Source organism: Mandrillus leucophaeus, unplaced genomic scaffold, assembly GCF_000951045.1.
Source record: "Mandrillus leucophaeus isolate KB7577 unplaced genomic scaffold, Mleu.le_1.0 Scaffold249, whole genome shotgun sequence".
Lineage (NCBI taxonomy): Eukaryota > Metazoa > Chordata > Mammalia > Primates > Cercopithecidae > Mandrillus > Mandrillus leucophaeus.
The window spans coordinates 444,358-471,977 of NW_012102576.1; the positions used below are offsets into that span (position 1 = coordinate 444,358).

The window sequence follows — 27,620 nt, forward strand, 5'->3', positions numbered from 1 at the left end:
GTGAAGAGGTTGTGAACATGAGATCTGGAATCAAACTCCCTGACTTGAATCTACCGCGTGCTACATTTTATTGGCTATGAGATCTTAATGGCTGAGTTATTTAACCTTTTTGGGCCTCAGTTTTTCCGTATGAAAAATGGTGTTAAAAATACCTACCTTATAAGGCTACTGCAAGAATTAAGGAAATCTATCTAAACTCATCTATCTATAACTATCCATTGATCTATCAAACCTACCAATCTATCAATCATCTATCTCCCTATTACCTATCTCCTGGAGCATAGAAAACACTGCATAAGTATTTTCTATTATTGATATTGTTTCCTAGGACTATGACACTCATCTTCCAGAGAGTCACATGGCTTGTTGTCTTCCTTGAAGTTTTTGCTCAAATTTCACTTTCTTGGTAAGATCTTTACTGACCACCCCCCCATTTAAATCTTCAACTTCCTTCAGTCTCAACATCCCTTCCCTACTTGAATTTTTCCATATAGTATTTATGAACTTATAGTGAGCCATATAATTTACTTGCTTATTTTGTTTATATTCTCTCTGAGCCTATTAGAACATAACCTTCATATAGTTGAATAGTTTTTTTTTTTTTTTGAGATGGAGTCTGGCTCTGTCGCCCAGGCTGGAGTGCAGTGGCCGGATCTCAGCTCACTGCAAGCTCCGCCTCCCGGGTTTACGCCACTCTCCTGCCTCAGCCTCCCGGGTAGCTGGGACTACAGGCGCCCGCCACCTCGCCCGGCTAGTTTTTTTGTATTTTTTAGTAGAGACGGGGTTTCACCGTGTTCGCCAGGATGGTCTTGATCTCCTGACCTCGTGATCCGCCCGTCTTGGCCTCCCAAAGTGCTGGGATTACAGGCTTGAGCCACCGCGCCCGGCCAGTTGAATAGTTTTGTTCTTAATGTTTGTTATATAACCAGAAACTATGTCAGTAACTACTGAACACACGAGTTAAAATTTGTAACTTCTTAATTTTTGTAGTTTCAAGTACTAGCCATGTCTTTCATTGTCTAGCATAATTTTAGTTCCTTGTTTAGTTTAATTATTATCTTTCACTCATCCTCTCTTTTAGGTCCTATCAATGCTATTGAATTGATCTTCTTCATATGTACTGTTCTATAGCATTAAACACTTTCAGGGCGCATGATGACTTCCCAAGTAGTCATGGAAATGGCTTCATGTTGTTGAACTTACTGTCCAGAAATTTCACAAGATATTTCAGTTTTCTTAGTTCTTTTATTTCCTCATATACCTGACTCATTTATAGCTACTAATTTCAATCCCTGTTGTGTATTCACCACACATTTTAGAAGCTCTTTTTTATCCTGAGTGTTATTATATACCCCCAATTCCAGTTTTAATAAATTCAAGAACATTTCCTTTCCCCTAAACCTCCATAGTTTAAACTTGAAGTTTGTTCTATGTAAATATCATGGCTATTTTCCTTTCCCTTATTCTCTATTCTCATTGTTTATATAACATCTTAGTTACATGACAAAATCGTATTTACCATTTTTGAGAAATTGTTTGAAATTTGTGCTATCATTGAAGGTATACTTAGAGATAAACAGTCCATGGCCCTCGAAAAGGTGCCATTTTCTTAATAATAAAGCTCATTTAAACATTGATATTAATCTTAAATGCCAAGGAACATGGAAAATGCTATTTAAATAATCAAAGTTCTTAATTTGTGTTGGTACATTATATTTAGTTATCTTATTGGGCATTTTGCAAGGTCTTGAAAAACCATTAGTCAAATTCCTTCAATTTATTAACGAAGGATTTGAGTCTTAAAGAGGAGATGTGACACACCCACTTCACATATAGGACTTCTAATTTCCAATCCGAGCATATAAATATTTGTTAGCAGATGGACGTCAGGAATATTTTGGAGAAAAGGGGAGTTGGATTCATGATAGAGGGATGAGAAATGGCTGGATAGTGTTCAAATGTAAGTAGATCTGGTGATGAGACAGATGTTTTAATAAGTTGAAGGGTCTTGAAAAAGGCTGCTCTATTTGAGTAGTGGGGTTGGCCATGGATTATGAGATATTTCTGTGATGTTCACGTTGTTTCTTGTCACCAGTGAAGCCCTTTGTCCTTCTTTATGTTTTTCAAAATACAGCATCCCTATGAATTTCTTTCCTGTTTCCATAATCAGAATTATTCTCTCCTTCCGTTGTCAGCATTTGCCCTCTCTTATGGTACATCAGAATCTTGTATTTTATCTGATTTTGTGCCCTGAAGTATCTGTTGTATCTAAAAAATAATCCTTGATCAGTTCTGGCTATCACCAGCTAAGTCACCTCAGCAAGAAACAATTAATTTGAATCTTGGTTTCTTTGTGTGTATAAAATGGAAATAGGGCTACATTATTTCATTTTAGCATTTTTGGCATAGTAATATTGTTGGACATGAAATAAAATTAAAAGCAAATTTTACCTCCATAGTATCCTTGACTTATTACTCCTGCAGACATGGGGGGGATGACTGAACACGACTTTGGTTTTCGGATTTTTGAGTTAGTGAACACCTTCAATCCCATCCCCTGGAAAAAAATAATAATTCAATCAACTTATAAGCTTGATTAGAATATATAAAACATACTATCCTTAGAGACTGCCCTATGTAATTCCAGTAACCTTATATTAATTTATGGCAAAACACTTCACAGTAAATATAGAGTAGTTAAATTATAAAACTTATGGGTTATTAAGATTTTATTCTTTATTTATTATTTTTTAGTTTGCAAGAAAACCCCAAATATAACTAAAAGGTATCTGGATGAATAGGCAGAGGTTAGATCTAGCCCTGACTCACAAACTGAGCTTCTATGAGGTCCTGACAGAGACTTTAACCTTTTAATTGGCTTCATTTTTCTCTGCTGAAAAATGGAGAGGCAAGTCTACATAACTACTCAGATTATGAATAGATATAGAGTTTTATTAACATTCAAAAAATCACAAGCCAGCATGTTAATAAGTAGTGAGAATTTTACCTTGAGAAAGCTATAAATATCTGCTTCATCATTACTTGATAAGGGAACATAGAAGGCTCCATTACGAATGAAGAAAGGATGGGGACAGTGTCCTTGTTCTTCCTCCTGATGGTCCACATTGTCAGGAAAATTGGTGAGATCCTTCACAGTTAGCAGATTATATACCTGTAGCAGTGGAGAGATCAAAGGCAGAACTGTTACGTACTTTTCTTTTGAAATAGAATGAACTGAGAGAAATAAAATAATTATCACCAATCTTTTCTTGAGTGTGTTCATGTAGTTGGTACCTTAGAGATAAGTTGAAGATTTTCCTTATATTTAACAGTGTTGTTTTGTTATAAAGAAATAAAACCTACTTGGGAAAATGCTTCCAAAGATTAATAAAACCTTAAGTTATGAAGGATTAATTAAAACTTCATTGTAGAGTCTACAGGTAAAAATAGACTAAATATAGGAAGAAGACCTAACTTGCATCTGTGTTTAATTAATACTTAATGCCCTGAGGAATTTAGCTACAGATTATTATTGCCACCTGTTAAACATTTACGTCTACTCGGGCTTATTCTCAGATAGAAAATCGTATAGATGGCCAATTAGAAGCAGCTGTGGTCTGCAGCACTTATGGAGTGGAATGAAAAAGGGATATTAAATTCAGCACCTTCAACTGAAATACCCAGGTTCTCACATTGAGACCGACTAGGCAAGCAACTTGAGCCACAGAAAACGATGAAAAGCAGCAGGGGTGAAGGTGGGGGAGGGCAACGGAAGGAGTGATTGTGCAACCTCGCCTGGGAAATCACACTTCTCCCATGGATCTTTGCAACCCGTGGATCAGGAGATACCCTCGTGAACCCATGCTATCAGGGCCTTGGGTCTGATACACAAATCTCTGTGGAGTCTTGGCAGAGCAGCCACTTAGGCACACAGAGACCCAGGAGTTTTAAGTACTCCGGCCCTGGGATCCCTGGAAAGGCAGGAAATCTGTTTGTACATGTCCCTAGGAAGGTGGCTGAATTCAGAAAGCCAAAGAGCATCATCCTGTGGACCCCACTTCCACAGCACCTCACAGGTTAAGACTCACTGTCTTGGAATCCCAGCCAGCCAATGGCAGTGGGTTGGAGTCCACCTGAGATGGACCTGAGTTCCTGGGGGAGAGGTGGCTGCCATCTCTGTGGTTCTGAGGACTCAGCCACTCCAGCCTGCAGGCTTGGGGAATACAGATGGTCTGGATGAGGAAGGGTCCCCCACGATGCAGCACAGCTACCTTGCCAGATTGTGATCAGACTGCTTCTTTAAGTGGGACCCTGATCCATTCCTCCTCACCGAGTGGGACCTTTCTGTGGGGGCTTCAGGTACTCCAGGCAGGGTTCTAAAGACAGAGCTTTGATCTCTCCCGGGGACCGAGCTCCTGGGGGGCAGGGGTGTCTGCCATCTCTGCAGTTCGGTTGACTCTGCCACTTCAACCTGCTGGCTTTGGAGAATACAGGTGATCCAGACAAGGAAGGATCCCACCCAATGCACCCCACCTGCTCTACCAAAAAGCAGCCAGTCTGCTTCTTTGAGCAGGTCCCTGATCCCATTCCTCTTGACTGGGTGAGACCTCCCAATAAGGGTCTCCAGTCACCTCCAACAGTTGCATGTGGGCTGGCAACAGGTTAGTACCCCCCAGGATGGAGCTTCTAGAGGAAGGCACAGGCTGCCATCTTTGCTGTTTTGTGGCCTTCGCTGGTGATACCTCCAGGTATGGGAGAAACCAAAGCAACTGGGGTCTGGAGTGGACCCCCAGCAAACCTCAGCAGCCCCATGATAGAGTGGCTTGACTGTTAAAAGAAAAACAAGCAGAAAACAACAGCATCAACAAAAAAGACCCAACAAAAATCTAATTCAAAAGGCAGCAACCTCAAGGATTAAAGGTAGATAAGCTCACAAAGATGAGAAAGGATTAATTCAAAAACAATGAAAACTCCAAATGCCAGAGTACCTCTTCTCTTCCAAATGACTGTGACACCTCACCAGCAAGGGCACAGAACTGGGCTGAGGCTAAGATGGTTGAATTGACAGAAGTAGGCCTCAGAAAGTGGAAAATAATAAACTTTGTTGAGTTGTAACCCAATGAAAAGAAGCTAAGAATCCTGATAAAACAATACAGGAGCTGGTAGCCAGAACAGCCAGTTTAGAGAGGAACATAACCTACTGATGGAGCTGAAAACCACATCACAAGAACTTCAGAATGCAAGTGCAAGTATCCTTAGCAGGATAGACCAAGAGGAGGAAAGAATCTCAGAGCCTGAAGATTATCTATCTGAAATAAGACAGGCAGACTAGAGTAGAGAAGAAAGAATGAAAAGAAATGAACGAAACCTCTGAGAAATATGGGATTATGTAAAAAGACCAAACCTACGACTGATTGGGATCCTTGAAAGAGACAGGAGAATGGAACCAAGTTGGAAAACATAATTCAGGATATCATCCAGGAGAACCTTTCCCAACATCGCAACATAGGCCAACATTCAAATTCAGGAAATGTAGAGAAGGCCAGTAAGATACTCCACAAGAAGATCAACCCAAAGACACAAAATCATCAGATTCTCCAATGTCAAAATGAAAGAAAACATGTTAAGGGCAGCTAGAGAGAAAGGCCAGGTCACCTACGAAAGGAAACATATACTAACAGTGGACCTCTCCACCAAAACCATGCAAGCCAGAAGAAATTGGGGGCCAGTATTCAGCATTCTAAAAGAAAATAATTTCCAACCCAGAATTTTATACCTGGCCAAACTAAGCTTCATAAGCAAAGGAGAAATAAGATTCTTTTCAAACAAGTGAATGGTTAGGAAATTTATCACCACAATGCCTGCCTTGCAAGAGCTCCTGAAGAAAGCACTACATTGGGAAAAGAAAGACCATTACCAGCCACTACAAAAACACACTGAAGTACACAGGCCAGAACACGGTGAAGCAACCACATAAACAAGTCTGGAAAAAAGCATCATGATGACAGGATCTAATTCACACATAAAAATACTAACCTCAAATGTAAATGGGCTAATGCCCCAGTTAAAAGACACAGAATGGCAAGCTGAAAAAAGAGCCAAGACCCATCATCAGTATGCTGTCTTCAAGAGACTCATCTCACATGCAAGGAGAGACACAAGCTCAAAATAAAGGGATGGAGGAAAATTTACCAAGCAAATGGAAAACAGAAAAAAGCAATCCTAGTTTCTGACAAAACAGACTTTAAACCAACAAAGATCAAACAAACAAACAAACAAAGAAGGGTATTATATAATGGTAAAGGGTTCAATTCAACAAGAAGAGCTAACTATCCTAAATATATATGCACCCAATATAGAAGCGCCCAGATTCATAAAGTTCTTATACACCTACAAAGAGACGTAGACTCCCACACAATGATAGCGAGAGACTTTAACACACCACTGACAATATTAGATGGATGATTAAGACAGAAAATTAACAAAGATGTTTAGGACCTGAACTCAGCTCTGGATCAAGTGGACCTGATAGAGATCTACAGAACTCTCCACCAAAATTCAACAGCATATAAATTCTTCTCATTGCCACATGGCATTTACTCTAAAATTGATCACATAATTGGAAGTAAAACACTCCTCAGCAAATGCACAAGAACTGAAATCATAACAGTCTTTCAGACAACAGTGCAATCAAATTAGAACTCAAGATTGAGAAATTCACTCAAAACCACACAACTACATGGAAATTGAATAAACTGCTCCTGAATGACTCTTGGGTAAACGATGAAGTTAAGGCAGAAATCAAGAAGTTATTTGAAACTAATGAGAACAAAGAGACAATGTACTGCAATCCCTGGGATGCAGCTAAAACAATGTTAAGTGGGAAATTTATAGCAGTAAACGTCTGCATCCAAAAGCTAGAAAGATCTCGAGTCAACAACCTAACATCTCAACTAAAAGGACTGTAGAACCAAGAGCATACAAACCCCAAAGCTAGCAGAAGACAAGAAATAGCAAAGATCAGAGCTGAGCTAAAGGAGATAGAGACATGAAAAACCCTCTTAAAAAAACAATGAATCCAGGAGCTGGTTTTTTGAAAAAAAGTTAATAAAATAGACTGACAGCTAGACTAATAGAGAAGAAAAAAAGAGAAGAATCAAGTAGACACAATCAGAAATGATAAGGGGATATCACCGCTGACCTCACAGAAATGCAAACGACCATTAGCGAATACTATAAACACCTCTGTGTACATAAACTAGAAAATCTAGAAGAAATGGATAAATTACTGGACACATACACCCTCTGGAGACTGAACCAGGAAGAAATTAAATATTTGAATAGACCAATAACGAGTTCTGAAATTGAGGCAGTAATAAACAATCTAACAACCAAAAAAAGCCCAGGACCAGATGGATTCACAGCTGAATTCTACCACAGGCACAAAGAAGAGCTGGTACAATTTCTACTAAAACTATTCCCAAAATTGAAAAGGAAGGACTCCTCCCTAACTCATTCTATGAGGCCACCATCATCTTGATACCAAAACCTGGCAGAGTTACAACAGGAAAAATAAAGCTTCAGGCCAATATCTCTGATGAACTTCGATGCAAAAATCCTCAACAAAATACTTGCAGACCAAATCCAGCAGCACATCAAAAAGCTTATTCACCACAACCAAGTAGGCTTCATCCCTGGGATGCAAGCTTGGCTCAACATACACAAATCAATAAATGTGATTCATTACATAAACAGAACTAAAGACAAAAACCACCTGATTATCTCAATAGATGCAGAAAAGACCTTTGATAAAATCAACATCCCTTTATGTTAAAAACTCTCAATAAACTAGGTATTGAAGGAACATACTTCATAAGAGACATATATGACAAATACACACCCAATATCATACTGAATGGGCAAAATCTGGGAGCATTCCCCTTGAAAACTGGCACAAGACAGGGATGCCCTCTGTCACCACTCCCATTCAACATAATGTTGGAATTTCTGGCCAGGGCAATCAGGCAAGAGAAATAAATAAAGTGTATTTGAATAGCAAGAGAGAAAGTCAAGTTATCTTTATTTGCAGATGACGTGATTTTATATCTAGAAAACCCCATTATCTCAGCCCAAAAGATTCTTAAGCTGATAAGCAACTTCAGCAAAGTCTCAAGATATAAAATCAATGTGCAAAAATCACAAGCATTTCTATACACCAACAACAGGCAAGCAGAGATCCAAATCATGAATGAACTCCCATTCACAATTGCTACAGAAAGAATAAAATACCTAGGAATACAGCTAACAAGGAAAGTGAAGGACCTCTTCAAGAGCTACAAGCCACTGCTCAGGGATATCAGAGAGGACACAGAAAATGGAGAAACATTCCATCCTCATGCATAGGAAGAATCAATGTAATGACAATGGCTCTACTGCCCAAAGTATCTTATAGATTCAATGTTATTCCCATTAAACTACCATTGACATTCTTCACAGAATTAGAAAAATCTATTTTAAAATTCATATGGAAGCAAAAAAGAGCCTGAATTGCCAAGACAATTCTAAGCAAGAAGAGCAAAACTGGAGGCATCATGTTACCTGACTTCAAACTTTACTACAAGGTTACAGTAACCAAAACAGCATGGTACTGGTATAAGAACAGACACATAGACCAATGGCACAGAATAGAGAACTCCGAAATAAAACCGCAAACCTACAACCATCTGATCTTTGACAAACTTGACAAAAACAAGCAATGGGGAAAGTCCTCCCTATTTAATAAATGGTGCTGGGAATGCTGGCTAGTTATATGCAGAAAATTGAAACTGGACCCCTTCCTTACACCATATACAAAAATTAACTCAAGATGGATTAAATACTTAAATGTGAAACCCAAAACTATAAAGACCCTTGAAGAAAATCTAGGCAATACCATTCAGGAGATAGGCACAAAGATTTCACTATGAAAATGCCAAAAGCAACTTCAACAAAAGCAAAAACTGACAAATGGGATATAATTAAATTAAAGAGCTTCTGCACAGCAAAAGGAACTATCATTAGAGTGAACACACAACTTAAAGAATGGGAGAAAATTTTCCCAATCTACCCACCTGAGAAAGGCCTAATATCCAGAGTCTACAAGTAACTTAAACTTACAAGAAATAAAAACCCATTAAAAAGTGGGCAAAGGACATGAACAGACAGTTCTCAAAAGAAAACACACATGCAGCCAACAAACACATGAAAAAAGCTCAACACCTCTAATCATTAGAGAAATGCAAATCCAAACCACAATGAGATACCATCTCACACCAGTCAGAATGGCTGCTATTAACAAGTCAAAAACAACAGTGAGGTTGCAGAGAAAAAGGAATGCTTTTTTACTGTCGGTGGGAGTGTGAATTAGTTCAACCATTGTGGAAGAAAGTGTGGTGATTCCTCAAAGACCCAGAGGCAAAAATACCATTTGACTCAGCAATCCCATTACTGGGTGTATACCCAAAGGAATATAAATTATTCTGTTATAAAGATAAACGCATGCATATGTTCACTGCAGCACTATTCACAATAGCAAAGACATGGAATCAGTCTAAATGCCCATCAATGATAGACTGGACAAAGAAAATGTGGTACATATACACAGTGGAATACTATGCAGCCATAAAAAGGATGAGTTCATGTCCTTTGCAGGGACATGGATAGACCTGAAAACCATTATCCTCAGCAAGCTAACACAGGAACAGAAAACTAAACACTACATGTTCTCACTTACCAGTGGGAGCTGAATGATGAGAACACATGGGGGAGAACAACACTCACTGGGGCCTATTAGAGGGTAGGGTGTGGGGAGGGAGAGTATCAGGAAGAATAGCTAATAGATGCTGGGCTTAATATCTAGGTGATGGGTTGATCTGTGCAGCAAATCACCATGGCACATGTTTACCTATGTGACAACCCTTCACATCCTGCACTTGTACCTCTGAAGTTAAAATAAAAGTTGAAGAAATAAATAAAACACAGTGCATATTCAAAATAAAAATAGAAGAACCACATAGGCACATGAGTGAACTTGTATCATTATATTCGATAGACCAATGTCTATGCAGGGTACTTTTTATGGAAAATGGATAACTCAACAGAATCAAGAACCCACAGGGCAGGGCCAGAGGCCTGAATATTTATCCCTGGACTGATGTAAGATTGAATCTTAATCAGAGAACTTCCATTTGCCTGGCTTAATCTCGAGTAATTATGGACCAGTAACCCCTGAGTGCCTCTTGTTTCCTCCTTTTTGAACAGGAGTGTCAATAGTGACTATTCTATGCCAGTTCCACCATTGTATGTTGAGTGTGTGGGGCCAAATAACTTGAGTACACTTTGGTTCAATGTCTTTGTATCTAGAGGTATTGGACCTGAGGAATCACACCTGAGAGGCATTATCTGTACTTGGACCTGATTTAAATGATATTTAGCCTTTGAGCTGTTCTTATTTTACGATGAGAATTTTAGGGACCTCAGAGAGAGGATCGAGTATATTTTACATGTGAGAGCTCATGTATTTCTGGGGATCAGAGGTCAGGCTGTGGAGATAGCTTCCAGAATTGCCCACAACAGTCTCTGCCTCCTGGTATTCACGCCCTAACATTGTTCGTCCCACAATGAACAGGGTTGACCTCTATAGCCAATGGGATATTGTGGAAATGAGGGGACATGACTTTCAGGCCTAGGTCATAAAAGATATTGCAACTTTAGCACTCTTTGGAACACATTAGCTCTCTTGGATCACATGCTCTGGAGAACTGTTGCCACATTATGGGGACACCAGCAGCCCTAGGACCTCTGTGTGGTGAGGAACCGAGGCCTCCTGCTGATAGCGTTCGAGAAACCTGTCTTGGAAGCAGATCTTCCAACCTCTGTCAAGCTGTCAGGTGACTGCAGCTTTGGCCACCATGTTAATCACAATCACGACAGGTCACAAGCTAGACCCACCTGGCTAAGCTGCTCTGAATTCCTGACTCACAGAAACCACATGTGATAATAAATGTTTATTGTTTTAAGCCACTAGGTTTTGAAGAAAATTGTTATGCAGCAGTAGGTAGCTAACACAAACACCCTTTCTACTTCTTTATGTATTTACCTTTGTTTTTGAGTAGAATTAAGTAGGTACATAAATGAACATGTATTATTTATATTAGGTGAACTAATGATTTCTATTATTATTCAAAGCGACTGAGCTTAAAGGTTTCTATAATTTATCATCTGAAATCTTCAGTTACGTTCATAATTCCTTCTCACTTCCACAACATTCCAAGTTTACCAAACCTTACTGAAGTGACTGTTAAATGTATATGACTAAACAGAATAAGACAGACATAAACTTTTCAGAGGTAGACTAAATTCCTATACTACCTGCTGAAATTAATAGCTTAGAATAGACTGCCATAAATACAGAGTGTAAAAATAATAGGCATATTTCCAAAGAAAGCACTCAGAGAGATAGTTTTCTTGTATCAGGTTAACTTCTTGATGTTGTTTCCTCTAACTAAAATACAGAAATATAGTCATTGTCTCTTGCATAATAATTATTATGCTATGAGGAGATATATCAAATATATATCAAATACAAATCAAGATCAAGAAAAATTTTGATTACAGCAATCTCCCCGATCTGCGGTTTTGGTTTCCAAGATTTCCATTATCTGTGGTCAACTGTGATCCAAAAATGTTAAACGGAAAATTCAGAAATAAACGATTCATAAGTTTTAAATTGCTGCCATTCTGAGCAACATGATGAACTCTCACACTTTCCTGCTTCATCCTGCTCGGGACATGAATCCTCCGTTTTTCCAGTGGATCCATACTGTAGCCACTCCCTGCCCCTTAGTCACCTAGAATCCTGTTACAAGGTTGTCACAGTATCACAGTGCTTGTGTTCAAGTCACCCTTATTTTACTTTATCATGGCCCCAATGCACCAGAGTACTGAGGCTGGCAATTCGGAGGTGAAAGAGAAGCCATTAAGGTGCTTCCTTTAGGCGAAAAGGTGAACGTTCTCCACTTGATAAGGAAATAAAAAATGATGTATGCTGAGGTTGCTAAGATCTACGGTAAGAATGAATCTTCTATCCATGAAACTGTGAAGAAGGAAAAAGAAAATCATGCTTGTTTTGCTGTGACATCTCAAACTACAAAAATTATGGCTACAGTACGTGGTAAGTGCTTCCTTAAGATGGAAAAGGCATTAAATTTGTGGGTGGAAGACAGGAACATAAACGTATTCCGACTGATGGCCATTGGGTTCAGTGCTATCCACAGTTTCAGACATCCACTGGAGGTCTTGAGACACACCCCTGCAGATCGGGGGGCACTAGTGGATATGCTCCAACCTGAAGAATGTTAATTTTGATAATTAAAAGTAGGACAAGGGTCTCGGATATAGTTATCTCAGAGTTTAACATTTTAATAGACATGAAGTAGAAACTAGAACAAACAAAAGAAACTTTCGTATTACTAATTTACCAAGCAACATTGAAAGGTAATAATACCTCCCAAATACATAAGTCAATTGACCCTTTTAAATGGTGATTCATGAGGCAGTTAAAGCTATCAAATTTCTCATAACTTTTTATCAATGATCAAATCATAATATTATTTTTTCTTGCGTTATGTTAAAAATTCCAAATATGAGTAATCTAGTTTTAAATAGGTTAGACAAGTAGTTTCTGAACTTTTCCCTTCCTTCTGATAATTGTTCTTCAAAAACCCCATACTAGACAGTATTTTCTCCAAATGGCAATAATTAACAAATGTTCACCTTTTATTTTGCTGAGCCACCTATAGCCTTTTTTAATCGCCTCTCTCTAAGGACAAGGACTGTGATACGTTTCCTTCTGTTTTCCCAGCTTCTACAACAGATCTAGCATGTAGTAAGCTTGAAATAATAATAATAAAAAAAATAAAAATAAATAAATTATCACAACATGCCAAATGTTAACCCCATGAATTAATATAACTATAGTAAAGAGAAGAGAATTAAAATTTTAGTCTGTGAATCAACATTGCTAACAAAGGTGTAGTATGTCATTTTCTAAAAGTAGACAATAATTTGTAAATCACTGATTACCACTTTCACAGATGCCAACAACTCTACAGACATAAATAGTTAGATCTGTTAAAAGGTACATGACTTCCCTTATGTTTGCAGGTATTAATTTTATAACAAGCTTACCTACTCCAGTGACCAAAAGTGATTCTATTTAGACAGGATCCAAATTATCTATTACTTGGGCAACACTCTTTTAAACACGACTATCACATAAGTGGGGAATCTTAAAATATAGCTTTCATTAAGATCACTGTAAGACATTAATAACTGAGGTTAAGACTTGATTCTTTACAGAAATAGAAGCTGTGTCATAGAAGGAATTATACTTGCAGGCAGATTCAGAATTTCAGAATCACATCTCAGCTTATGCCACTTATCTTGAACAAATCTCTCAACTATTCTGAATCCTCTTTTCTCATCTTAAAATGGGACTATTACTCTCCGGAATGTTGGGCAGATTAAGCGAGAAAACCTGTATGAGACAGCTTGAGAAACTGTCAAGTACTCGGCAAGTGGGAGGTATTTTTACTGTTAAATTTTACTCTCAACAGAGGCTTCCTGCTCTGAGCCTCTGGAACGGCCCTTCCGGGTCCCCAAGGCTGCTGGAAACTCACTGAGGACGCGGAGAGCTCAGCCTCAGGCTTCATGAGCAGCATGCTTTGGTCCACAGCACGAAGGGCGCAGAGGGACTGCGGAGCAGCTTCTACTCGCAGGTGGGCGTGTGAGGCTGGGGGACTTTGTGCTGGGCTGAAGCTCAAATCCACCTGTGGGAAATGAAGGGAACGTCAACTAGCATTTTCCCAACTTCTGTGATCTTGCAGTCACCTGCATCTCCTAAGTCACCCTTATATTCCATTCATATGACTATGTTGGTGATGTCAGTCAGAAACCTATTTTTATATGTTTCCTTCACTTTAAAAATAGAAAATAATTTGTAAATCACTTATTACCCCAATCACAGATCCCAACAACTCTAGAGACATAAATAGTTAGATCTGTTAAAAGGTACATGACTTCCCTTATGTTTGTAAGTATTAATTTTATAACAAGCTTACCTACTCCAGTGACCAAAAGTGATGCTATTTAGACAGGATCCAAATTATCTAATACTTTGGCAACACATTAATTTATTCACTCTTTTAAACATGACTAGCACATAGGTGGGGACTCTTAACAAAATATAGCTTCTCAGTAGCTTAGTCTTGTCCTAAGGAGACAACTGAGGCAGAATAAGGATAGATTCTTTATCTCTGACACATGATAAGGTAATCCTAGGTGTTTGCACTTATTCTTCAGGCTTTGGGAACTTTTGAGTCTTAGCATTTTACATAGTCACACAATTGAATCAGCAGAGAAGAGCATCATGAACACAAAACTGATCGTATTTTGTTTGGTAGCAGCTTTGTGTAATTGAAAAAGTACTGTATTAGATGCCTAGAAATTCAGGTCTGCCCTAAACTTGTTGGGAACTGTTGGGCAACTCGTTTTACTTTTCTGGACTCAGCTTTCTCTGGGGTAAAATAGATGGCTCCCACAGTATCATTTATTTGTGTTCTTTTAATTTTCTGTTAAATCACTCACCTTGTTGGCTAGACAGTTTTCAATCTCAAACTTTTCAGAGTCTCCAATAACTTCTCCATCTGGTAAAATGGCGAAGATGAACATTCGTGCAATGGGGGCAATGTCTGACTCCACAGGGAAGGATAAGGCAAAACTGCCTTTCACTGGAACATGGAGAGAGTGAGACAAAATGGTCATAAGTCCGGACACTATTGCTTGGTCTTATTCAGTTTAGAACTGTGTCTATTCATTCAATGGTTTAATCTCTCTATGTGCCATTAGTTATTTGGTGAAATTAGTAGGCCAATGTCTCCCTTCAGAACTTTAATTATAGTGGAAGTTAACAAAGTTCCATTCACTCACATCTTTTTTATTTGATATGCCACTTACCTGTTGCCTAAATCAATTAAATACCAATAGCTCCAGATTTTCTGCGTATATATGTGACAACTAGTTTGTTTGCATTTCAGACTAGAGGTGATTCTCAATTTAAATATAGAGCTATAACGAGTTTATTTTGTAATATATGACTTTTAAAAAGTTCTGTATGTAAAAAAAAAGTTCCTACTAATTGAATTTCCTAAAAGAATATTTCGTGCTTGGAGTTTTCATTGCAGCATTAAACTCTTATAAGTACATTAGCATATTTCTACTGGAACTATTAAATGGTGCCAGATAACACTTCAGAAAATACATTACATTTTAAAGCAGGGTAAAGGGCCACCAGGTAGTTACAAAAGGACAACAACAAAGGTTCCATTTTCTGAATGGTCCACTGGTGACTTGAGTAGATGGCCCACATTTAGTTGAATAACAGTAATTATAAAACCATGAGAGACTTAATGACAGCAAAGTTTCTGAGACCTCGGTACATAAAGAAAGGACAGATACCATCTGGCATTGTTTCCACATCTTCCTTTTCTCTACATCCTCCTGTTCCAGATTCCCAGCTATATGGCTTTAAATTCTGGTGCTTCCAAGTTCTTTTCCAGTAACATATTCTTGGTGCAGTTAGACAATACGTAGGATAACAGAGTCTCTAGACATTGTTGAAACTCCAAATAATGTAGGACAAGGACAATTATAATTGCAGAAGAACTATAATTGATTTTATTTTTTTCTTAACCATATGTATTAAAAATGAAGTCTAATATCCTTAGGAATATTTTATGACATATAATAGGATGAACAAGGCTAGCTATCTAATACACAACATGAAGACTGTAGTTAATAAAATGGCACTATATTTTAGATTTTTGCCAAATGAGTACATTTTAGCTGTTCTTGCCACACACACACACACACACACACACACACACAAATGAGTAAGTGAGATAATGGCCATGTTACTTTGTATCACTATAGTAGTCATTTTATTATCTATATGTGTCCCATAACATTCTGCTGTACATCTTAAACAAATGTAATTTTTTTTGGAGACAGGATCTTGCTCTGTTGCCCAGGCTGGAATGCAGTGGTGCAAGAGCAGCCTCAAATTTCTGGGCTCAAGTGATTGTACTGCCTCAGCCTCCCCAGTAGCTGGGACTATAGGTGCACAACACCATGTTTGGCTAATTTTTTATACATTTTTGTAGAGATAGGGTCTTGCTCTGTAGCCCAGACTGGTCCCAAACTCCTGGGTTCAAGCAATCCTCCCAAAATGCTGCAATTACAGGCAGCAGCCACTGTGCCTGGCCAAAATTTACTTTTTAAAAATGATTGTATTAAAGCCCTGAGATAGGTGGTGCTCAATTAAAAACTGTTTTAACTCTACGTAGAACATGGAAATTTTCCAACTTTATGCAAATTTTACTTTAGCTTAACAGTACTTATTATTTTATATCACTATGTGTTTATACTGCAAAGCTCTTAAGTTTGGGAAGAAAGGAAGTTTAAAATATCCTTAAGGTAGCATCATGCCATTCATATTTCTCTTCAGTTGGACAGATAAAGTTTTAGCTCAGACCTCAGAAAGGAAATAAGTTCCCCTTCTAAAAGGAAGGAAGCCCTTCTATCACTGTGTCTTGAGTTCAACAAGGAAGCTGGGGTAGATCGAAATGTCATAAAAACAGAAAAAAAAAATTATAGTGACTTTATGGCAAAGAATAGTGGCAGGAAATTAAAGCTTTTAATAATAAAATTTGCCAGCACCTGTGTGTGCGTGCACCCTGCCTTGCCACTGCTGGCAGCATGAGTGTACTCCATCCCCCCTACCCCTACCACACCACCACTGACATCAGAGCATTGGCAGGCACTAAGCTCACCAACCCCAGCCCTGCCAGCATCCTGCCCGTACACTGGAGCTGCCAGTGCAAAACTAGGCACAAAACACACAAACCCACCCCTAGCCATGTGCAGACACTGCCACCAGCGTGAATGCACACAAAAGGTTCATATAGTCCTGCACCCACTAGTGCCCCACCCCCATGCTAACACCACCATCACTGCAAATGCATGCGCAGTTGCTGGTGGGGATCCCCCAGTCCCCTGAGTCATACTGCTGTGACCACTGCTATGAATGCCTGCACAAAGGCCGGGAACCTAGCACCTGCTAGCACCCTGCCACAGCTGATGAGCGTGTACCCCACCACCCTGCCACTGCCGTGCTGCTGGTACATGTGAATGAGGAGGGATCCCACTGCTACCGTCCTGCAAAGTGCTTTGGCTGACATCACCCATGGGGGTGTTGTGACCAGTGGTTTGGGAGCACTTTGGTCCCTTCAGTGCAGCATGTTCCCAACCTCGAGGAGCCAGAGAACAAAGCTGGAGCCAGATACCCGTCCCCCGGAGTTACAGCAGGCAATCCAGGAGTCCTGAGCTGAGCCTTGCCCCTTCCTGCCTCCACTGCCCCTGAATCTTCTGGTAACAAAGTCAGTTGACTGAACCCACTTTATATCACAATCAAACTCCCAAGGTCATCGAATAGGATAAAAGGAAAAAATCAAAACAACAGCAATTTTTAAGACTGAAGGAACATCAGCCCACAAAGATGAGAAAGAACCAGCACAAGGACTCTGATAACTTGAAAAGCCAGAGCATCTTCTTTCTTCCAAATGATCACACCAGTTCTCCAGCAAGGGTTGTTAACTGGGCTGAAATGGCTGAAATGACAGAAATAGAATTCAGAATATAGATAGGAATGAAGATCATTGAGATTCAGGAGAATGTTGAAATCCAATCTAAGGAAGCTAAGAATCACAGTAAAATGATGCAGGAGCTGACAAACAAAATAGCCAGTAAAGAAAAGAACATAACTAACCTGATAGAGCTGAACAACAGTCTACAAGAATTTCATAATGCAGTCACAGGTATTAACAGCACAACAGACCAAGCTGAGGAAAGAATCTCAGAGCTACAAGATTAACTTTCTGAAATACAATAGTCAGACAAGAATAAAGAAAAAAGAATGAAAAAGAATGAACAAAACCTCTTAGAAATATGGGATTATGTATGTAAAAAGACTGAATCTGCAATTCGCTGGTGTCCCTGAAAGAGATGAGCATAATGAAAGAAACTTGGAAAGCATATTTTAGGATATCATCCACGTGAACTTCCCCTCCTAGCTAGAGAGGCCAAATTCAAATTCAGGAAATGTAGAGAACCTCAAAATATACTTCACAAGAAGGTTATCCCCAAGACACATAATCATGAGATTCACCAAGGTTGAAATGAAAGAAAAAAAAATGTTAAGGCAACTAGAGAGAAAGGACAAGTCACCTACAAAGGGAAGCCCATCAGACTAACAGTGGGTCTCTTAGCAGACACCCTACAAGCCATAAGAGACTGGGGGCCTATATTCAACATTAATATTTTTTTATTTATTTACTTATTTATTTTTAGATGGAGTCTCACTCTGTCACCAGACTGGAGTGCAGTAGTGCAATCTCAGCTCACTGCAACATCCACCTCCCAGGTTCAAGAAATTCTGCTGCCTCAGCCTCCTGAGTAGCTGGGACTACAGACATGCACCACCACACCCAGCTAATTTTTGTATTTTTAGTAGAGATGGGATTTCACCATGTTGGCCAGGATGGTCTTGATCTCCTGACCTCGTGATCCACCCACCTCGGCCTCCCAAAGTGCTGGGATTACAGGCATGAACCACCATATCCAGCCAACATTCTTAAATAAAAGAAATTCCAACTAAGAATTTCATGTTGGGCCAAAGTAAACTTCATAAATGAAGGAGAAATAAGATCCTTCTCAGACAAGGAAATGCTGAGGGAGTTTGTTACCACCAGACCCATCTTACAAGAGCTCCAGAAAAAAGCACTAAATATAAAAAGGAAAGACTATTACCAGCCAGTACAAAAACACACTGAAGTACACAGACCAGTGACACTATAAAGCAATTACACAAACAAGTTGACAAACAGCTAACAACATAACAGATTCAAATTCACACATCTCAATATTAACCTCAAATGTAAACAGACTTAATGCCCCAATTAAGAGGCACAGAGTGGCAAGCCGGATGAGGAAGCAAGACCTAGTGGTATGCTGTCTTTAAGAGATCCATCTCACATGCAATGACACCCATAGGCTCAAGACAAAGGGAAGGAGAAAAAACTGCCAAGCAAATGGAAAATACAAAAAAGCAGGGGTTGCCAAATGCCCATCAATGATAGACTGTATAAAGAAAATGCGGCACATATACACCATGGAATACTACACAGCCAAGAAAAAGGAAGAGTTCATGTCCTTTGCAGGGACATGGATGAAGCCGGAAACCATCATTCTCAGCAAAGTAACACAAGAACAGAAAACCAAACACCACATCTCACTCATAAGTGGGAGTTGAACAATGAGAACACATAGACACAGGGAGGGGAACATCACACACTGGGGCCTGTTGGAGGGTAGGGGACTGGGGGAGGGATAGCATTAGGAGAAATACCTAATGTACATGATGGGCTGATGGGTGCAGCAAACCACCATGGCACATATACCTATGTAACAAACCTGCACATCCTGCACATGTACCCCAGAACTTAAAGTATAATAAAAAGAAAAAAGCAGAGGTTGCAATACTAATTTCAGGCAAAACAGATATTAAACCAAGAAAGGTTAAAAAAAAAAAAAGACAAAGAAGGGAATTTCATAATGGTAAAGGGTTTAATTCAACAAGAAGACCTAACTAAACAAAATCTATATGTACCCAACACAGGAGCACCCAGATTCATAAAACAAGTTTCTAGAGACCTTTAAAGAGACTTAGACTCCCACACAACAATATTGAGAAAAGTCAACACTCCACTGACAGTATTAGACAGATCATCAAGGCAGAAAATTAACAAAGACATTTAGGATCTGAACTCAGCACTGGACCAAAATGGATCTGATAGACATCTACAAAACTATCCACCTCAAAACAACAACATATACATTCTTCTCAACTGCACATGACACTACTCTAAAATCGATCACACAATCAGACATAAAACAATTTTCAGCAAATTAAAGAAACGAAATCTTACACTCCACACTCTTGGACTACCATGTGATTAAAATAGAGTTCGATAAGAAGAAAATCACTCAAAACCATACAATTACATAGAAATTAAACAACCTGCTCCTGCATGACTTTTGGACAAATAATGAAGTTTAGGCAGAAATCAGGAAGTTCTTTGAAACTAATGAGAACAAAGATAAAACATACCAGAATTTCTGGGACACAGCTAAGGCAGTGTTAAGAGGGAAACTTATAGCACTAAACATCCACATCAAAAAGTTAGAAAGATCTCGACAACGTCACATCACAACTAAAAGAACTAGTGGGTCAGCTGTGCTGTGCAGGGGATCCATGCTACATCCTAATCACTACTTGTCCTTTGGAACCTGAAAGTTACAGCAATGGAAGCTTCAAGACAGAAAAAATGGCAGCCAGCCTCTCCCTCTGTGAGCTCTGTCCCAGGGAAATGTAGAGTTGCTACCAGCCTGAAAACCCTGATTGGGGTGAGGTGGTAGTGGCTGCAGTCCCAGGTTGTGGCGTTGCCCCCAATGAGGAGAAGTGGGACTCACATAAAAAATAGTCTGACCAAACGTCCTTGGTGAACATTGATACAAAAATCCTCAACAAAATTTTTGCAAACCAATATTCTTGATGAACATCAGTGTGAAAATCCTCAATAAAATACTGGCAAACTGAATCCAGCAGCACATCAAAAAGCTTAGCCACCGTGATCAAGTAGACTTCATCCCTGTGGTGCAAGGTTGGTTCAACATGTGCATATCAATAAATGTGATTCATCATATAAACAGAACTAATGACAAAAATAAGATTATCTCATCAGATGTGGAAAACGATTTTAGTAGAATTCAACACCTCTTTATGTTAAAAATTCCCAATAAACTAGATATTGAAAGAACACACCTCAAAATAATAAGAACCATCTATGACAAACCCACAGCCAACATCATACTGAATGGGAAAAAGCTGGAAGCATTCTCCTTAAAAACTGGCACAAGATAAGGATGCCCTCTCTCACCACTCCTATTCAATGCAGTATTGGAAGTCCTAGCCAGAACAACTGAGCAAGACAAAGAAATAAAGGGCATCCAAATAGGAAGAGAGGAAGTCAAACTATACCTGTTTGCAGACGACATGATTCTATATCTAGAAAACCCCATAGTCTTGGTCCAAAAGCTCCTTAGGCTGAAAAATGATGTTAGCAAAATTTCAGGATACAAAATCAATGTACAAAAATGACTAGCATTCCTATACACCAACAACAGCCAAGCCAAAAGGCAAATCAGGAATGCAATCCCATTCACAGTTGTCACAAAAAGAATAAAATATTGAGAAATACAGCTCACCAGGGAGGTGAAAGAGCTCTACAATGAGAATTATAAAACACTGCTCAAAGAAATCAGAGATGATACAAACAAGTGGAAAAATATTCCATGCTCATAGATAGGAAGAATCAATATCGTGAAAATGGTCAAATTGCCCAAAGCAATTTATAGATTTAATGCTTTTCCTATAAAACTGCCAATGACATCCTTCACAGACCTAGATAAAACTATTTTAAAATTTATATGGAACTAAAAAAAGAGCCCCAAATAGCCAAGGCAATCCTAAGCAAAAAAAAACAAAGGAGGAGGCATCACACTACCCAACTTCAAACTATACTACAGTGCTACAGTTACCAGAACAGCATAGTACTGGTACAAAAACAGACACACAAATCAATGGGGCAGAATACACAGACCAGAAATAATGCTGCACACCCACAACCATCTGATCTTCAAAAAAGCTGACAAACACAAGGAGAGAACTCCCTATTCAATAAATGGTGCTGAGATAACTGGCTAGCCATAGGCAGAAGATTGAAATTGGATCTCCTCCTTATACAATATACAAAAATCAACTCAAGATGGGTAAAAGACAAATGTAAAACCAAAAAGTATACAAACTCTGGAAGACAACCTAGGCAATACCATTCTGGGCACAGGAACTGCAAAGGTTTCATGAAGAAGACACTAAAAACAATCTCAACAAATGCAAACATTGACTAATGGGATCTAATTAACCTAAAGAGCTTCTGTTCTGCACAGCAAAAGAAACTATCAATAGAGTAAACAGACAGCTTAGAGAATGAGAGAAAACTTTTGCAAACTATGCATCCGATAAAGGTCTAATATCCAGCATCTATATAGAATTTAAACAAATTTACAAGGAGAAAACAAACCACCACATTAAAAAGTGAGCAAAGGACACGAATAAACACTTTTCAAAAGAAGATACACACGTGGCCAACAAGCGAATGAAAAAAAGCTCAATACCACTGAATATCAGAGAAATACAAATCAAAACCACAATGAGATTATCATCTCACATCAGTCAGAATGGCTATTATTAAAAGTCAAAAAATAACAGATGTTGGCAATGTTGTGGAGAAAACAGAATGCTTATACACTGTTGGTGGGAATGTAAATTAGTTCAGCCATTGTGGAAAGCAGTGTGGTGATTCCTCAAAGAGCTAAAAACAGAACTATCATTTGACCCAAGAATCCCAGTACTGGGTATATATCCAAAGGAATATAAATCATTCTGTCGTAAAGACACATGCACACGTATGTTCATTGCAACCCTATTCACAATAGCGAAGACATGGAATCAACCTAAATGCCCATCAGTGGAAGACTGGATAAAGAAAATGTGGTACATATACACCATGGAACTATGCAGCCCTAAAAAGGAACGCTATCACGTCCTTTGCAGGAGCATAGATGGAGCTAGAGGCTATTATTCTTAGCAAAATAATGCAGGAACAGAAAACCAAATATTGCATGTTCTCGGTTATAAGTGGGAGCTAAATGATGAGAACATAATGGATACAAAGAGGAGGACAACACACAGTGGGGCCTATCTGAGGTCGGAGGGTAGGAGGAGGGAGAGCAGAAGACATTGAGGCCTATTGGAGGGTGGAGGGTGGGTGGAGAAAGAGGATCAGAAAAAATGACTATTGGGTGGTAGGCTTAGAACCTGGGTAATGAAATAATCTGTACGACAAACTCCTGTGACACGAGTTTACCTATATTACAAACCTGCACATGAACCCTTCAAACCTAAAATAAAAGTCAAAAAATCAAAATAATAAATAATACAATTTGAGAAGGCTTCATTATTTAAAATCTGAAATCTGAAAATTAAATAGGCAAATAGTTTAGGAAATAATAATTTGGACAGTATGAAGAATAGTGTGAAAAGAGAACAGGATGAGGAAGCTCAGCTTGGACAATTTGAAAAGTTTTAAAAAGTTGAATTTAGACAAATTGTGAATAAAATTTGTTCTTTTATCACAGAGGTATAAGGGCTTTCAATAATTCTTTGATGAAGAGTAAATCGGTAATTAATAACTATTAAAATATGTGGTTAAAATCGTTTTATGATGAAACAATTGTGATTTAATTAGCTACATTGAGAAATTTTTTCCAATTGTTGACTCAGCTACTTTCAATAAAATTTTGTGGCAACTTCACAAAGTGAATGATTAAATAACTATTCCTCATTTTACTACATAGAGATTTTTATACAGACTCTTCCTGCTATGAATAAAATTCAAATTGAAATATTATAAAAGAAAAAATCAAATAAATATTTTAAAACCTTCAATTATTTCTGCGAATGTGATACATAGACCAGTATTAGAAGAAAATTATTCAACAAAAATTGAAGAGGAACAATGTACACAGTGGGGTCCACTCTGTATATCTATCTCTACACTAGTATTGGGAAAAAACTGATATTCAAAACTGGCAGCAGTTTTTAATGTTTGATTAAAATAATTATTATTAGAGTACTGATTAATAACTTGTAAATTTTAACTTTCTCAAAATTGTTTCAATTTTCAAAACTGAAAAATAAATGTTAAAAATTGATATTTTATGTTTCCAACTTAGCAGGAAGAGAAACCACAAAAACAGAAAACTTTAGGCATGGAACAAATCCTAATGGTTATTAAGTTTAGCTCACGGATGTGGTGGAAACTGGTACAATGTTTGCCTTAGTTTAGGTTAATTACAAAAATGTTCATAGGTTCTCTTTTCAGTGGTTTAACCTCTACATTATTTGAGTTAGAATAGAAAACAATCTTGGTTCCCTAGGCCTCAATTTATTTTTGAAGTGAATCCAACTTCACATATAAAGTACTCATGGCCTGGCACAAGGAAAAAAAAAAAAAATCTATCACCTTTCTTCCTTCCCATTTCTCATGATAATTACTCTTTTCTTCTCTGCAATATTAACATAATCAATGTACACTTTATTGGGGGTGGAGATGAATAGAAGGAAGCTTTTTAATTTTACTGTGAGAAGAAACAAACGAAAGTGAAAAACAGCAGAGTGACTGATACAGAGTAGACAATCAAATTTATCTGTTGACTGTTGAATTTAAAAATACCAGAGAGTCATAAGACGAGTATGTTCCTGCATGTCCTCCTTACTGTGAAGGGGTGATGGAAATGATTTCCCATTTGTGAACTGTCACTGAGGGAAGGGTAAGGATGTGTTAGCGGAGCAAGGAGAGATGAATCTGAGGATACTCACTGTCTCCTGACTCCACAGTCAGAGTGTGGGTTCCAGATCTGACGATGCCTCCCTTAGCCATGATCTGAAATGAAGAAACAGTAAAGGAACTTTTCTTGAGCTGGACACAGTTCTCAGCATTCTGTTCCCCACATGACCCACTTTCAGTTGTCAAATCTCTGCTGGAGAGAATCAACCTCAAGAAAACTCACGGAATGAAGGACGCACAACAAGAACACAAAGCGGTTGTGTGCAAGTAGTTTAATCTGACATTCCTGAGCCTACTGACCACTTTTGTCCTACTGATAAGCTGCAATTGTATTCCATGGCCTCATTCTTACCAGGTAATGGAAACTGAGCTCCGATAGCTCTCCCACAGCCTGAATATTCAGTATGTAGTGTGCCCTGATACTCTGTGTGTGGCCACAGGGCAGGGTACCAGCCACAGGCTCCAGGTGAATGTAACTCCCACTTAAGGAGAAAACATGATTTGCAGTGTGCTGAGCGCCCTGGTGGTCTTCTGTTATCCATGAATAGTGAAAACACAAGTTGGGATGCACAGTGTAAACCTGAGTAAACAGAAAAACAAAGACAGGATATCGTCTTCAAATTCTTCACCTTAGCTTCTCACCAAAATGAATAGTTACAGCTGTGTCTTCCGCTCTAAAATACACTATGGCTTTCCCTCATAGTGGCTGACAGCCAAATGAATGAATTTTTCAGCCTCCCAACATTCAAATATTAAAAGGAAATCATCCACAAATTTATCTCTGTTGCCCCGATTCTGCTAACTCGTTACTACTTTGACATTTTCCTCCTGCCCCTCAAAACTAGAGGAAAAATGACATCCCAATGAGAATGATAAATAACTCAAACAAGTGGAAAAGGGATTTTTCAGAATTAGAATTGCCTCATAAATTGGCTTAATTGAAATTAGGTTTTGTATTAATATAACATTCTATTACCTTACGAGCTTCAAAATTGATTATAGTAATCCTAGTAAATTAGCATTTATGCCTCTTATCATTATTGTGACTTTCAACCTTTAAGACTTATGTGATTTCTGAAACTTTAAGCCTGGCAGATATTATTTAGAGCACAATTCGATTTCCCTTGTGGTAACTGCTCCTTAGCTTTCTTCAGAGTGCACTTATTTTTTTCTAAATTTATTAGGCATATTTTATGGACTATTCTATTTGTTCTAATAAAGTTCCTACTTAAAAAAACCTTTTGCGCCTAAACACATCATACTAATAATGTACAGATCTGTCAACTCTATGAAAATAGGAACTTTTAAAGTGTAGGGACACGACTTAGTCACCTTTTAAATCCTAGGGACAGCAAGTGTCTATCACATAGAAAACATTAAAATCATTACATATTTTTGAGCTGAATTAACATGTGAACACTGAGAAGCAGAAATAATTTATATGCTATTTACACTGAAATCCATAAACTAGTCTTTTATCACTTATTTGAGATAACAAGCATGAAAACTTTTTAGCTATAGAAATCTCTTGATCATCATCATTAGACAATTTATATTAAGCGTGTGTGTGTGTGTGTGTCTGTGTGTGTGTGTGATCACTTTACAAAATTTCTAAGTAGACATGGGAACAGTAACATAAAACCAATTACATGAATTACTGAAGCAGCTGATCTTGTCCAAGACCCAAATCAAGTAAGATTTTTTTTATAATATATAAAATGTTACAGATAATGATGTTACTGATAAAATTATCAGGCACTTCTGTAGTGCCTTTTCTAATGCCTGTATATTTTTTTCATGAAATTCTATTATCCTCAACTTTATAACCTCAAAGTTAGATATCTTATTTCTCACTCTTAAATGCAATCTGTATGTTTCTTCCGAATATATCACTGTTCCTAACGTTTCTTCTTGTCCTCAGAGGTTTGTCTTTCTGTGCTTACCTGGACAAAGAGTTTATTAGCCAAGATATGGGTAGTATTGATTGAAAACTGTGCAAGACCCTGTTCATTGGTGGTTGCATTGGAGAAATAATTGGCTTCACTCGCAGAGATGAAGATGAGTTTATTGGGGATGGGCACACCTTTCCCATCCACCAGAAGCACCTAAAAAAGAAAAGTACTTGATAGTTGATGTGAATAACACCCAGAGAGGCCTGAACTCATGTGAACAATGCTTTTGCTGCTGTAACTAAAACAACCACCTGCCCCTCAAAAAAACCCCACCAAACCTTTATATTTATGACAAAATGTTTCCTTCCATTTGGATCTTCATGTCCAACATAGCTTATCTATGAAACTTTGCAGTATTTCCATTAAAGTCAGGGAGATTTTTAATAACTACAACATGCCACTTAATATGCACTTGGAATAAGAATAACAGAAATGAATTTAAACTGGCTGTTTTTCCCTTTTCACATAGATGGAGGCTAGAATGATTGGCTGTGTACTGAACTCTACTAGCTGAAAAAAGTTACTTAACTTCTCTGTGCTTCAGTTTTCCACCTTCATTAAAAGGGGGATAATAGTCGTGCCTCCTTCATTTGGTAGTGTTGAAGATTAAATAATTATCTAAAAATACATTAGAGGAGTAGGGCGGTTATAGTTTTTCAATAATCCATTGTGATTTAAAAACAACCAGAAGAGAATAACTTGAATTTTTAGCAGAAAAAGGACAAATACTTAAGGTGATGAATATCTCAATTATGCTGATTGAATCTTCACAAATTATTTGAATGTATTACATAATCACATATACTCTCCAAAATTTTAAAAAAATTAAAATAATAAAAATACATCAGAAGATATTTGGTGTATGATAATTATTCCATAAATGTTAGTTAATAACATTATTATTATCTCCTGCAACAAACCACCTAAGAAAATCCACATGAGAATGTTTTCTTCCCTTCCCTTCCCTCCCCTTCCCCTCCCCTCC

The 27,620-nt window shown here is 38.2% G+C and overlaps 1 protein-coding gene across 2 annotated transcripts in view; it reads right to left on the reverse strand.

The window, feature by feature from the left end:
• LOC105541981 (pregnancy zone protein) overlaps nt 1–27,620 on the reverse strand; it is a 63,007-nt gene that overhangs the window by 18,573 nt on the left and 16,814 nt on the right. For both annotated transcript variants that reach the window (XM_011983306.1, XM_011983305.1), the window contains 7 exons: nt 26,627–26,788; nt 25,036–25,263; nt 24,716–24,779; nt 14,686–14,828; nt 13,719–13,868; nt 3,008–3,172; nt 2,452–2,557 (listed from right to left, as the gene is read on the reverse strand). In XM_011983306.1, the coding sequence (XP_011838696.1) occupies nt 2,452–2,557; nt 3,008–3,172; nt 13,719–13,868; nt 14,686–14,828; nt 24,716–24,779; nt 25,036–25,263; nt 26,627–26,788 (1,018 nt within the window). The remainder of the gene's footprint in view (nt 1–2,451; nt 2,558–3,007; nt 3,173–13,718; nt 13,869–14,685; nt 14,829–24,715; nt 24,780–25,035; nt 25,264–26,626; nt 26,789–27,620) is intronic.